This window comes from Rhopalosiphum maidis, chromosome 3 (genome assembly GCF_003676215.2).
Source record: "Rhopalosiphum maidis isolate BTI-1 chromosome 3, ASM367621v3, whole genome shotgun sequence".
NCBI lineage: Eukaryota > Metazoa > Arthropoda > Insecta > Hemiptera > Aphididae > Rhopalosiphum > Rhopalosiphum maidis.
Genome location: NC_040879.1, coordinates 21,032,084 through 21,044,598, shown reverse-complemented (window position 1 = coordinate 21,044,598; position 12,515 = coordinate 21,032,084). Strand labels below are relative to the sequence as shown.

The following is a 12,515-nucleotide window of genomic DNA, read 5'->3' as shown; positions in this document are numbered from 1 at the left end:
TTAATTAAAATTAAAAATGCTGTTATTAATAAAAAAATTGGGTGTTCATCGATGAGACTACTGACTCTTTAGGGCGCTTTGTCACAAACGTCATTATTGGTACTCTTGAAACGGATACTCCAGGACAAACATTTTTATTAAACTCTGAAGTACTGCCTAAGACTATTAATTCGACTGTTGCTAAGTTATTTGACGACTGTCAAATAAATTTTGTGGCCTGAAGGAGTGCGACATAAGGACGTCTTGTTATATTTAAGTGACGCGGATTCTTATATGGTAAAATGTGAAAATGCAATTCAATTTTTTTATCCTAAGGCTATTCAGTATTCTTCATGAGCTTCACCGTATAGCAGAAAAAATCGTGGACACTATTCAAAAGTGAATAAAGTAATTTCTAATGTAAAAAAAAATTTTTAGAAAGCGCCTACTTGTGTAATTATATTTATACACCTGATCTTTTACTTCCTCAGGAACCTATCAAAGTGGGGATCGTAGGTAAAAGCTGAATGTTATTATTGTAAAAACCACGAAACATTGAAATTCATTGTTTTTTGAACACAGAAGAGGCAATTTCTATAAAAAAAATGTACAAAAGTATTTTGCTGACCTCAGCCTAGCGGTAAATTTAGTATTTATTAAATTTAATTTTGGATTTAACCTTGACGTAATGACTATAGTCATAAGGCAAAAAATATACCACTGTGGGATGCCATAAAAATAATTGATAACGTTTTTTAAAATTGAATCAAGTACCCGGTACAGTGGGAAAAATGGTTCAAGAAAAAATGAATGATGTTTATAGAAAAATAAAGGTTGCCAAACACAAACTCAAATTTCAAAAATTTGATCTGAAGATGAAACTGAAAACTTGAGCCTTAGCAATTCAGCATATTTTAAATATTCTCTTATAAATTTGATAGTAAACATTTTTCTTGGAATTTTATATCAGCTTCTTGTGTTGGTAGTACCCATGTCCCTGCTTTGATAAAGAGAAGATTTCTGTTTCTAGGTCCTTGGAGATGATGGGCAAGAAGGAGCACATTTGATGTAGTCATAGAATTGACTTTGTTAAATACTAAAGCATGTTTGACTGATTTCACAGCGTTGAATAATTCTGTATCAGATAATTTAGCCACTGAGAAGACGTCTGTTTGTTGTACTTCTAACTCCGTAAAGGGTTCTTCCTCAGATCATCAACAGCTATATCTGAGGTTATTGTAAACTTGCCTCCCCCCAACGTCCCCAATATCGATATTTGCTTGCATGATGGACAGTTTAACAACTAAAACTCTCAATCTCGAAATTATCGCATACAATTCTTCTTAATAAAATCGATGAAATCACGGCCCTCTTATATTATTTTCGTTTCGCTCGACAATTGTGACTCGTTTCACTGTTAGTTCAACTTCATTTTCTATTTTGTGACACGCTTGAAATAATCAATGGCACTTGAATCCCATGGAAACAACCCTGTTGTGCGAAATCAATTTTTTACTGTTTCTTTGGTTAGCCTGGTATTTATGATTTGATTTAGCAGAGTAGCAAATTCATACTTGCTTAATGAATCTTGGGACTTCATTCGCCAATCATGAACTTTGCCCGTTCTGTTTTGAGGGGTCCAAAAATAGTTACATCCAAAGGCTGTTGTATGTGAGTCGAGTTTGGGAAAAAAGATATAATATCAACCCCTTTATCCTCGCAAAACATGTTAAAATTATATGTCAGCTTGGACATATGTCCATCTGAAAATAGATTAACTGGCAGTTGTATTTTATTTTCTATTAACCATGGATAAAAGACGTTGGCCACATATTCAATGTCATACCCGGCATCTCCCATGCGCACGCCTATGCCTATGACACATGCACTTATAATATGTATATGTATATGTGTGTGTATTTTAAATTTAAAATTAATTGGTGGCCACCGGCAACATGCATGAGAATTAAGTGTTTTCTTATTTATGTTACACATGCAACATTTCTTGATAAGTTTTTTTTTTATAAATTAAGCAGTTAAAAATCAAAGAATAAATAATTAAAATGTGCCTAATGATATTTCAATTGATTTTCTTAGTAAACTTTCTACTCTGAATCTACCTACTAATACATTGATTATATTGGCGGGTTAATAATAATACTATTTTCAATTTATTGATATTTTAACGATTAATCGAGGCTATTATGAATAAAAAAAATTTCCTAAAGGCTAACAATATACTAAATTTCGATAAGAAAAAACGGTTTAAATGACTGAAGAAATAAATTATTTTCAGATAAAAATTTGTCTTATGGGTTAATAATATATAAAAAATTTTACAAAAAAAGTGTATATAATTGATTAACAATGAACCGGAAAAAATTATTGCCTTAGGGGCTAAAAATAGTGGAAAAAATTTGGAAAACAGGTTTAAAAAAAATAAAACAAAGTACATAGTCAGAACAACACAAGACTAGGTGGGGGGATTTGAGATTGTGATATCGTACTCTGTCCTGTATCCGCCGTTGTTCTGCCGATGTCTTCGGTGAATGGGTTTGGAGTCGTTGTCTGTGGACACCTTATAATCGCACCCAGCAGATGCATAAATGCTTTGTTAAATGCGGGTCCAGCTCACCTGCCAGATCACCCACCCGTGTCCTCTCCCTCAACCAAAACGTTTAGATCATAAAACACGTAAAATACGTATTAGACGTTCTAGACGCCGGACCTATTCCCCTGCGTTAGTACAATGATAATTGTCATCTTCTCCCTTCCACACATCAAACAACAAAACACACTCCAACCTAAAATATGTGTTATTCGTGATTTAAACTAATAATTGTGACTGTAATGTTATGAATGTCCTCTTTCTTTTATACATCCAATAACAACAAATCATTTCAATTTGGGTGGTGACATTATAAAGGATGTAATTAAGTTTTGAGCTAACAGCGTATGTTGTCCATGGTTTACCTAAAGACTTCGAATTAATACTGAACTCGAATTTCAAAAATCTCCCAGACGACGAAAATAGTGTATAACACGTATAAAATGTCAAAAAACAATAAAGATAATGATAAAGGATTGACTATATCCGTGGTTGTCAACCTTTTTGGGTCCACGGCTCCTTTTGATTTTGAAATAATATATACGGCTCCCATACGAACATTTAAAATTAACAAATTTACATTATTCATAATAATTTTAATCTAACTTTATTTTTAATGGGACGGCTGTGCTTGTTTTTGTTGCATTATATCATCAAATCGTGGGGTAAATTTTGAAAGTGCGATTTTCATTTCCTTTTCGGCATTTAGTTTTGCTCTGTATTTACTTTTGATAACTGCTAAGGCCGAAAAACCCGTTTCACATAAGTATGAAGAAGCAAATGGAATCAAAGTCCTGATAGCCTTATTGGCTACGATCGGATATTGCTTCTTCATAGCTATCCAAAATTCTGGTAAAAACAATGATACAAATTTGGATTTTGATACTGAATCTGAGTACAAGTCTATCAGTTGTTCTTGTTCAGTTTTTGTTAGTTCTGACGGTAGATCAGTAGTAAAAGGATCTTTAATCCAATTTTGTTGTTGATCGTCCTCGGGAAAATTTTACAACTGATAGATTAGATTAGAGGCAAATCATTGAGTACCTACCTAATTGTAAATAGCAATCGAAATATGCTATTACTCGATATCGCAAACACGGTTATCGACGGCCGATCTGTCTCACAGTCTCACACACGCAACATGCAATATGTATTGGTGCGCGGAAATTTTATTTTTAGTTTCTATCGCGAACGCGGCTCCCTTGATAATAACCGGCGACGCCTCTGAGAGCCGCGACGCACAGGTTGAAAACCACTGGACTATATAATAATAGGATTGTTTATACAATAATAATAATACATTTTGATAAATCAAACAGTATACAAAATGGAATAAAAAATTTTGATAAGTAGCACAATGAAATAATGAGATAAAAATTAATCGGGAAAAAAATTTGCCATATGGGCTAACAATTGGTATAATAATACATTTTATAAATGGAAATAACTGTGTGTGTAACAAGTACGCGCAGATGAAGAGAAACATCTTTCAGTCATGCAATTGATATAAGCAGTGTATTGGAATAAAATAAGAAAAATACAGTTTACAATTTTAATTATTTTAAGGAATATCTTATGTGCTGGAAAATTGTCCAAATTTTTGTTACGTGGCTCACAAGAAGTTTGCGTACATCTAGGACCATTTTTTCGGTGCCGTACACATAAGATAGGAGAGCGAATTAAATGAACAGGCACCATCTTCTGTTATAGGTACAACGATGTATGGTACCATTTCCGAATTCACATTTAAATATTCTAATGCCATATTAAAAATTAAAAATCTTTAATGATAAATATGTCAAATATGCACTTAAAAATGTTAAACTTTTTTTTTGTACCCTCTGTAAAGAAGTTTCACTTCAAAAAATGTGGTCAGTTGAATAACCAGTGAACTGGAACTCGGCCAAAGAGGCCATACCTAAATGAATAGTAATCAGCGTATAGTTATGAGTATGAGGCGCACAAGATATCTTAAGTATATGACTAGCATAGCGTAGGAACCGGCGCTGAACACGCTCAATTTGCCTTGCATTATCTGCAGTATGAGGGTCCCATACTACGGTCCCATATTCTAATATGGGGCACAGAAAAGTGTTTTTAAAGAAAATTCAAGCTGAAAGTCTTTTATTAATCGGATGACAAGACTAAGAGTTTTCAAAGCTTTACAACACACGTACTCGATATGAGCAGTTGGGTCAAGATTGAAGCTTAGCTTAAAGTCAAGATTTATGACATAGTCCATAGCACGAGTAACAGCTACATTATTGATGAAGTATGCGGACATTATAGGAGAACGGGATCTAATGAAGGTCATAATTTTGCATTTATCGAGATTAAGTGATAAACCTTAAGTGTTGAATCAATTTAAGAACCGATCCAGATCGAATTGAAGTTTTGTAAAATCATCTGGCGTGGTTACGCGCAGATAACTTGATGTCATCAGCAAAACATAGAAATTGACAGTGATGTAGCACACGATGGAGGTTGCTTATTCTTCTTCTTCGGTTTTTTAAAGGCCATTGAGGCCCATTACCGCAACACAAACTTGCTTCCGTCTGTCTCTGTCTTGTGCTATTGTTTCTCCATCTCGTATTCCGATCTCTGCTAAGTTCTTCTCCACTTTGTCGATCCACCTTTGTTTCGGCCTGCCAAGTGGTCTTTTCCCCTGGGGTTTCCATTTTAAAACTTCTTTCATAAGACCATTTGACCTCCATACATGACCGGCCCATGCCATTCTCCTATTTTTTAATACTGCTACTATGTCTGGCTCTTTATATAACTGTTGTATTTCTATATTGTTTGTTTTCTCATATTGTTGTGTCATGTTATTTATTTTTGGCCCAAATATTCTTCTTAATATTCTTCTTTCGAGTATTGCTAATTTGTCTTCGTTTCCTTTAGTCGTTGGCCATGTTTCACACGCATATAGAAGGACTGGTCTGATAATTACCTTGTATATTGTAATTTTTGATTTGAGTGATACCTGTTTTGATTTTAGTATACTTGTTACTCCGTAATAGCATTTATTTGCTGCAGTTAGTCTTATTTTAATTTCATCGTGATTATTATTTTTGCTATTTATTGTAACACCCAAGTAATTAAAATTTTGTACTCTTTCAAATTTATAATTCTCAACTTCTAAATTTTCCTCGTGATTTTCTCGCCTAGATATTGCCATATATTTGGTTTTTCCTTCGTTTATTTGTAATCCAATGTCTTTGCTGTTTATTATTAGTTCTTTGGTTCCTGCTTTGACTTCTTGACTGTCTGATCCCAATATGATAATATCATCTGCTTACGCTAGTACTCCGCATTGTCTTCTATTCTCTTCCAAGTTTACCCCACCATATTTTTTCTGAGTTTTTCTAACTACCATTTCTAAAGCTATATTAAAGAGTATTGGGGATAGGGCATCTCCCTGTCGAAGTCCAGTCTTAACTTCAAATTCATCTGATATATGCTGATTGAATCTAACTTTACATCTGGTTTTATTCATACATAATTTGATCATTTTCACTATCTTTGCTGGTATCCCAAAGGTTATAAGTGTGTCCCATAGTACTTCTCTATTAATTGAATCATAAGCCTGTTTATAGTCAATAAATAGTAGATGTAGATCATTGTCGAATTCATAATGTTTCTCAGCTAGTTCTTTAACAGTGAAAATGTGATCTATGGTGTATTTACCACTCATAAAACCACATTGGTAGTCCCCAATGATATCTTTTATGTAAGGTTTTATTCTGTTTAGTATGAGACCTGACAATACTTTGTACATTGTATTTAGCAACGATATTCCTCGGTAATTTTGGTATCTTGATCTGTCTCCCTTTTTATAAATTGGACATATTATTGCTAGTTGCCATTATTTTGGTATTTCTTCTTTATGCCATACATCTCTGATTAATTTCCCTACTTCTCTTATTAGTTCCTCACCACCATACTTTAAGAGTTCTGAAGCTAAGCCATCTTCACCTGGCGATTTATCGTTTTTAAGTGTGTTTATGATCATTCTAACTTCGTCGTCCGTTGGTTCTACGTCTTCAGGTTCTGCTGTATAGTACTCAATTTGCGTATGGTCTTCGTGCGTTTGTGGGTTGAGTAGTTCCTCGAACACTTTCCCAAACTGTTTTGCAATTTCTTCTCCTTCTGTTACAAGTTCTCCATTTTCTTCTTTCATTATTTCTGTTCTGGGGTTATACCCCGTTTTTAATTCTTTTGTTTGTTTGAAGAAGAGTTTCGGGTTCGTCCTGTTGTCTTCAATCTGTTTTATTCTTTCCTTTTCCCGTAATCGTTTTTCCCTTCTTATTATACGTTTAGCTTCTCTAAGCTTCTGGGCAAAATTGTTATTGTTTTCTGTGTTTGGGTTTGTAAGCATCAATGATCTCGTTTTATCCCTTTCTTCAATTGCGCTTTGACACTTATCGTTAAACCATTTATGCTTTTGTACTTTTTTCTTTTTTCCTAGGTGTTCCAAAGCAGTTGTTTTTATTATTCCCTCTAATTTTTTCCAACGGGTTTCAATATTTTCTGCCTCTATTCCGTCCTTTAATTTGTTCTTTAGTTTATTTTTGTATTCTTTTAACATTTCAGAGTTTTTTATGTTATCTATATCAACTTTTTCTTCTATTATTAATCTTTTTCTCCATTTACGAGGTAGTTTAATTTGTATTTTAGCTTTAACCAAGAAGTGATTTGACTGAGCAGACACTCCACGATGGCTCCTAACATCTTCTATAATATTGTTTATCTTCATATCTGTCATGATATGATCAATTTGGTTTTTGGTACTACCTCCGGGTGAGACCCATGTTTCTTTATGGATGTTTTTGTGTGGGAAACACGTGCTACTTATCCTTAGTCCTTTAGAGATTGCAAAGTTAATTAGTCGGTTTCCATTTTCATTAGAATGAGTATGGAGGCTTTCTTTACCTATTGTTGGTCTATACATTTCTTCTTTTCCTATTTTAGCGTTGAAATCTCCAAGGATAATCTTCGGTTGGCTTTTGGCAATTGATTCGAAAATCGTGTTCAGGTCTTCATAAAAAGCTTCTTTCTCGTCTTGTTGCTTGTCTTCTGTAGGTGCATAGCCATTTATCAGTATTAAATTCATATGTTTACATTCAACTTGGATATAACATAGTCTGTCATTATATGGCTCAAATCTTTTTATGTATGGTAAGTATTCATTGCTAACAATAAATCCTACTCCTCGCTCATATCTTTGTCCACCACTATAAAAAATAGTATGTTTCTTTGATTTTAAATTTCCTTCTCCTGTCCATCTAACTTCTTGAATTGCTGCTATTGCAATCCCATATCGTTCTAAATTAGCTTCTACAACTATTAGTGCGCCCGCTATGTACAGCGATCGCACATTCCAGGTTCCGAGATTAAACTTATCCAAATAATTTTTCATCCGAGGCTTGGTTTTGTGTTGTTCTGGAACCCATATTTTTTTTCCTGTGTGAGGTGGTTAGCCTCACGCCAAACCCCCATTAATGGAGAGCCCAACGGGTTGGGGGATTTCTCCCCTCTCCTTGCTGGAATCGTTCGCCTGGAACTTTCTACCAGCAAGGGGCTATTGCGATACTTTAGTACCGGGCGATGGGAGCGCCAATTTCCCTACGCTACCTGGAGGTTGCTTATACATAATTAAAATAATATTGGTGACGGATGACTCCCTTGAGGGATACCCGACGAAGCTAAAAACAAATTAGACTTAACATCAAAGACTTTGACCCATTGATACCTGTTACTAAGAAAGAATCTAAGCCAAGACAGAAGAGGTCGCCAAAACCTGATTCTTTGAAAATATGTATAAATACATTATGATTGACTGAATCGAAGGCTTTTTGAAAATCAATGTAGATTACATCAACTTGAGTTCGGTGTTGAAAGGAGTCGAAGACATAATTGTTGAATACAAGATTGCATGTGGTAGTAGACCATCTTGGGCGAAAGCCATGCTGTTCTTCGGCTAGAATAGAATTAATGGTTGGTTGAATGTCATTTAAGACTAGTTGTTCAAACATTTTTGAAATATGTGATTGGATGGAAATAGGTCGGTAATTAGAAACAACGGAGGGGCTACCAGATTTAGGAATAGGAGTTACAGAACTGAGTTTGAGCATGGACGGAATAGTGCCTTCATCAAGCGACTTCCTAAATAGAAGCCATAGCGAATAAGCTATAATTGTTTTTAGTTCATATAAAAAATAATCGGAGAGGCCATCCGGGCCAATGGACCATACATTTTCCAACGAAGATAGGCTACAAAACACGCTAAGCGTGGCATTATTGGGCAGATCAAAAGAAAAAATATCTATTTTTTGGCATCAAAATCTACTCCTCTAGTAGATTAAACTGAGGAAAAGTAGTCAGAAAAGAGATTGGCGGCCTCTTTTTCATTACTAGAAGTGAATTCGTTGTAGGACATTTCCTTGGAAATACAAATATTGGCACGGTTGCTCCTAACAAATTTCCAAAAATCATTAGCCTTTGTTCTAAGGGCAGTTTCAGTACGGTGTATAAAGTCACGATAACATTTTTTGTTTCATATTTCAGGTTAGCTCGAAGTAAAGAGAATTATAATCATTGACACTTAAAGAAGACTTATAGTTAATATGCGCTTTTTTTTCAAAAACAATATTTTTTTTAAATTTTTGGTAAACCAAGGTGGGTATGTTGATTTATTAAAAGAGACTATGGGAATTGATCAAGGAGTGATTTATGCAATGCGTCGTATAAAACATTGACCGCTGAATCCAGGTCATATTGAGAAAAGGTTGAAGACCTGTTAAATAAAGACACAAAGGAAGGAACGGATATTCCCATAATCGCCTTTGCGGAAATAGTAGAATTTGTGGCTTCGTTTACAGCTTGGTACCGGGAGACTAAATGGAAGTAAAAAACTTAAAGCTGGGTGGTATTTATCAATAGGAACTAATGGGTCAAGTGACTTTTCAACGGTTAAGTCATTGCAAAAAAGTAGGTCTAGAATCGAATTGGTTGAGTTATAAATATTATTTTTTTGAAAGAATCTGTTTAATGTTAACGATTTGGAAATACAAGGGACACGAGCAGGAGAAGAATTATAGTATACAATACCATAATCATCATTATCTCATGTTGTTTCAGGGATAGTATAAACCCTAAAAATAATAAATTTGTCATTAGGATAAGTATTAGTCAATTATTCAATGGAGGAGACGTGAGATTCATAAATTAAAGAAGAAGAGAGAGGTAGCATTTAGACACCACCAACGATGAGACTAAGAACCAATAGTAAAACGGACAAAAACATGTTCAACATTTAATTGAGTTACTTTAACTTTGTATGTAGGGTAATTTTTACGAATACCAATTAGAATACCATCACCACGATTATAATTGCTATTAGAAATACAACTGTCATACCTAAAAATATTATAGTTAACAAGATCAAATTCATAATTAGAGATATTGTTATGTAACCAAGTTTCGGATAGTACAATGAATATATAATTTACAGATGATGCATTACATTTAAAATTAGTTAACTTAGTATTAAGACCCCTACAATTTTGGTAGAAGCCAGAGAATGAAGTGGAAGCTACTAGTTGAGTTGGGTGTTGGACTTTGGATCGGTTAGTCGCCGAGGGTGAACTCCGTTTTTTGACTCATCAGAGATCACTTTCAGAGAGGCGTTAACGTACTTGATAGAAAGCCCAGATTCACCATTGCTAGTCCTATGGTCAATTTCCAATTGGCATGATCGCAATTGTTCCGTTGAAGTTTGATCTTGTCTTTGACAATTCGAAATCCCTGTATAATTGACACCCCTTGGTTTCTTAACTCAACAAAGGACACAATCAGTTTCGTTGCATCTTCTTTTGAAGTATAAATAACTTTAAGAGGGCTTTACCGAACCGAATATACTTGGAACTATGAGAGGGCTCAATCGAATTCTCTTCGAGTAGTTTTTGAAAAGTTGCCTTATCTTCTTTAACACGTTCAGAAATAGTTGAAGAAAGTGACTCTTTGACACCATACACAAGTGCATTAAAAGAACATCCTTCACGCTCAAAAGTCTCCTGTAGAACTTATGAAACGGTAGTAGATGCAATGTCAGAGTTTGAACCCGACTCAAGGTTCGCAACTTTGTCCATAAGTGAGTCAACGTCATTACGAAGCGCAATATTTTCGGCTTTAAGGTCTGCAATTAAACATGAAATTTTCTTAAGGTCGTTTTTAGATCTTTGAGTTGTCATGCTTGGGCGATAGATAGCTTCTCATAAGAGGTTTTTAAAATATGAATAAATGCTGAAAAGCTTATAAAAATGTAAAAAATAATAAATATTAAACGAATATATATTAAATCGTGAATAAAACGTCTAAAACTAGAAAAAATAATTAAACACGGGCTACACGGCATGGCAATTACTGTGGTGAACCCAGGTTCAATATCTTCTATGATATGCATCTTATTCTGCCCAGCTCCCTCCGACCAACCAGCCATGCCATTAAATGTTATGATTGCAACTGACGGGCTTCAGTTTCACTGAACCGGCGACCGTCGTAATGAGCCGTAATGTGACCCGCAGAAATGACTATAATAGTATTTTTATCGAGATATCTATTAATAGGTTTTCGATTTTGTGACTTTTAATTTATAATAATAAACAATGAAAACGATATAATAAATTTTCAATTCAAATAAAAATATTTCTAATTTCTATACATTATTATTTTTAATTAATTATATTATTTACAAGTAGCTAGTTTATTTTTAAGAGGAGACGCAGTCTCAAAGTCTCCTCTGACGAGCCGCCCCTGATAAACATTATTATACATTTATAATATACCTATGATCCGTATGCATATTTTATATTATATGTATACACAATAATGTATAAATAATATATATATATATATATATATATAATATTAATATGGGGTGAGGGAGAGTTGGTTCTATTTTCGCCCCTCCCCTTAAACAGCGTGTATGGCTGTCACTGTCCTGACTACAGGTACACACTATAAAGACAATATACAAATTACAAAGTACAAAATATAATATAATACTCAAATATAGGGTTTAGGTTTTAACTTATAATATTATAGTTCATTAAAATCTAATATTTGTGGTGGTTACTGAATAATTAATAATATGATGAATAGGAAATTAGCATGGACTAAGATATAAGGATAGGATATACACGACAAGGTTGGGCGGAGGGGTTAACCACGAAATGTTATACAACCGGGGAGTACACGGAGTATTTTCCTTTTAGCATTACTAGCGCCGTCTTAGCGGATACTTTTGGAACTAGATCCAATAAGACGGTTTTTACTGGAATTTTCAAAGCAAAATAGTGATATTTACTTTACAGTACCTATAACATCTTTAATTTATCATACTATAATAAATAAAATTATTGATAAATTTGTGATAATGTGATCTAGTTCCCCACTAAGACGGCGCTAGTAATGCTAAAAGGAAAATACCCCCTGCACTCCACCTGTTGTATAACATTTCGTAACCATAATATTCATCTCGTGTCCAGTCCCGTATATCTTAGTCCGTGGTCCTTGGATATTAGATAATAATGTTCCCCATTATCGAGAAAACGATTCATATTTATAAAATGCACTGAGTGCACACCAGTGTTATCAGTGCAATTAAATCGAATACTGAACACCGCACCAGTTCACTGAATAAATGTTAAATCGAATAAGGTTTTGCACTCAGGGCAAAAAGTGCGTCAAATCGAAAACGCTATTAGTCCGTTATCTGTGGTTTTGAACTCCTTGACTTGGTTGGCCAAACTGACTTATTGAGTTGCCGAATCTTGAAAGACTGATTCGATTCAAACAATTTATCCAAAAGAGTCGAGTCATTGAGGACATTGAGCCAACTAGTTCATGAACGTCTAACCAAAATTGT

At 34.3% G+C, this 12,515-nt stretch overlaps 2 protein-coding genes and 1 pseudogene across 2 annotated transcripts; all 3 read right to left on the bottom strand.

Moving 5' to 3' along the window:
- Positions 1–3,200: 3,200 nt before the first annotated feature.
- On the bottom strand, positions 3,201–4,871 carry LOC113557810 (zinc finger BED domain-containing protein 5-like). The gene is made up of 2 exons (XM_026963358.1): positions 4,761–4,871; positions 3,201–3,578 (listed from the first exon to the last, which is right to left on the bottom strand). Exons 1-2 carry the CDS (start codon positions 4,869–4,871, stop codon positions 3,201–3,203), a joined length of 489 nt encoding a protein of 162 aa, XP_026819159.1.
- Positions 4,872–6,452: 1,581 nt separating this feature from the next.
- On the bottom strand, positions 6,453–8,006 carry LOC113557807 (craniofacial development protein 2-like). The gene has a single exon (XM_026963356.1). It carries the CDS (start codon positions 8,004–8,006, stop codon positions 6,453–6,455), a length of 1,554 nt encoding a protein of 517 aa, XP_026819157.1.
- Positions 8,007–10,184: 2,178 nt separating this feature from the next.
- LOC113557806 lies at positions 10,185–11,087 on the bottom strand (annotated as a pseudogene).
- Between the last annotated feature and the right edge of the window lie 1,428 nt (positions 11,088–12,515).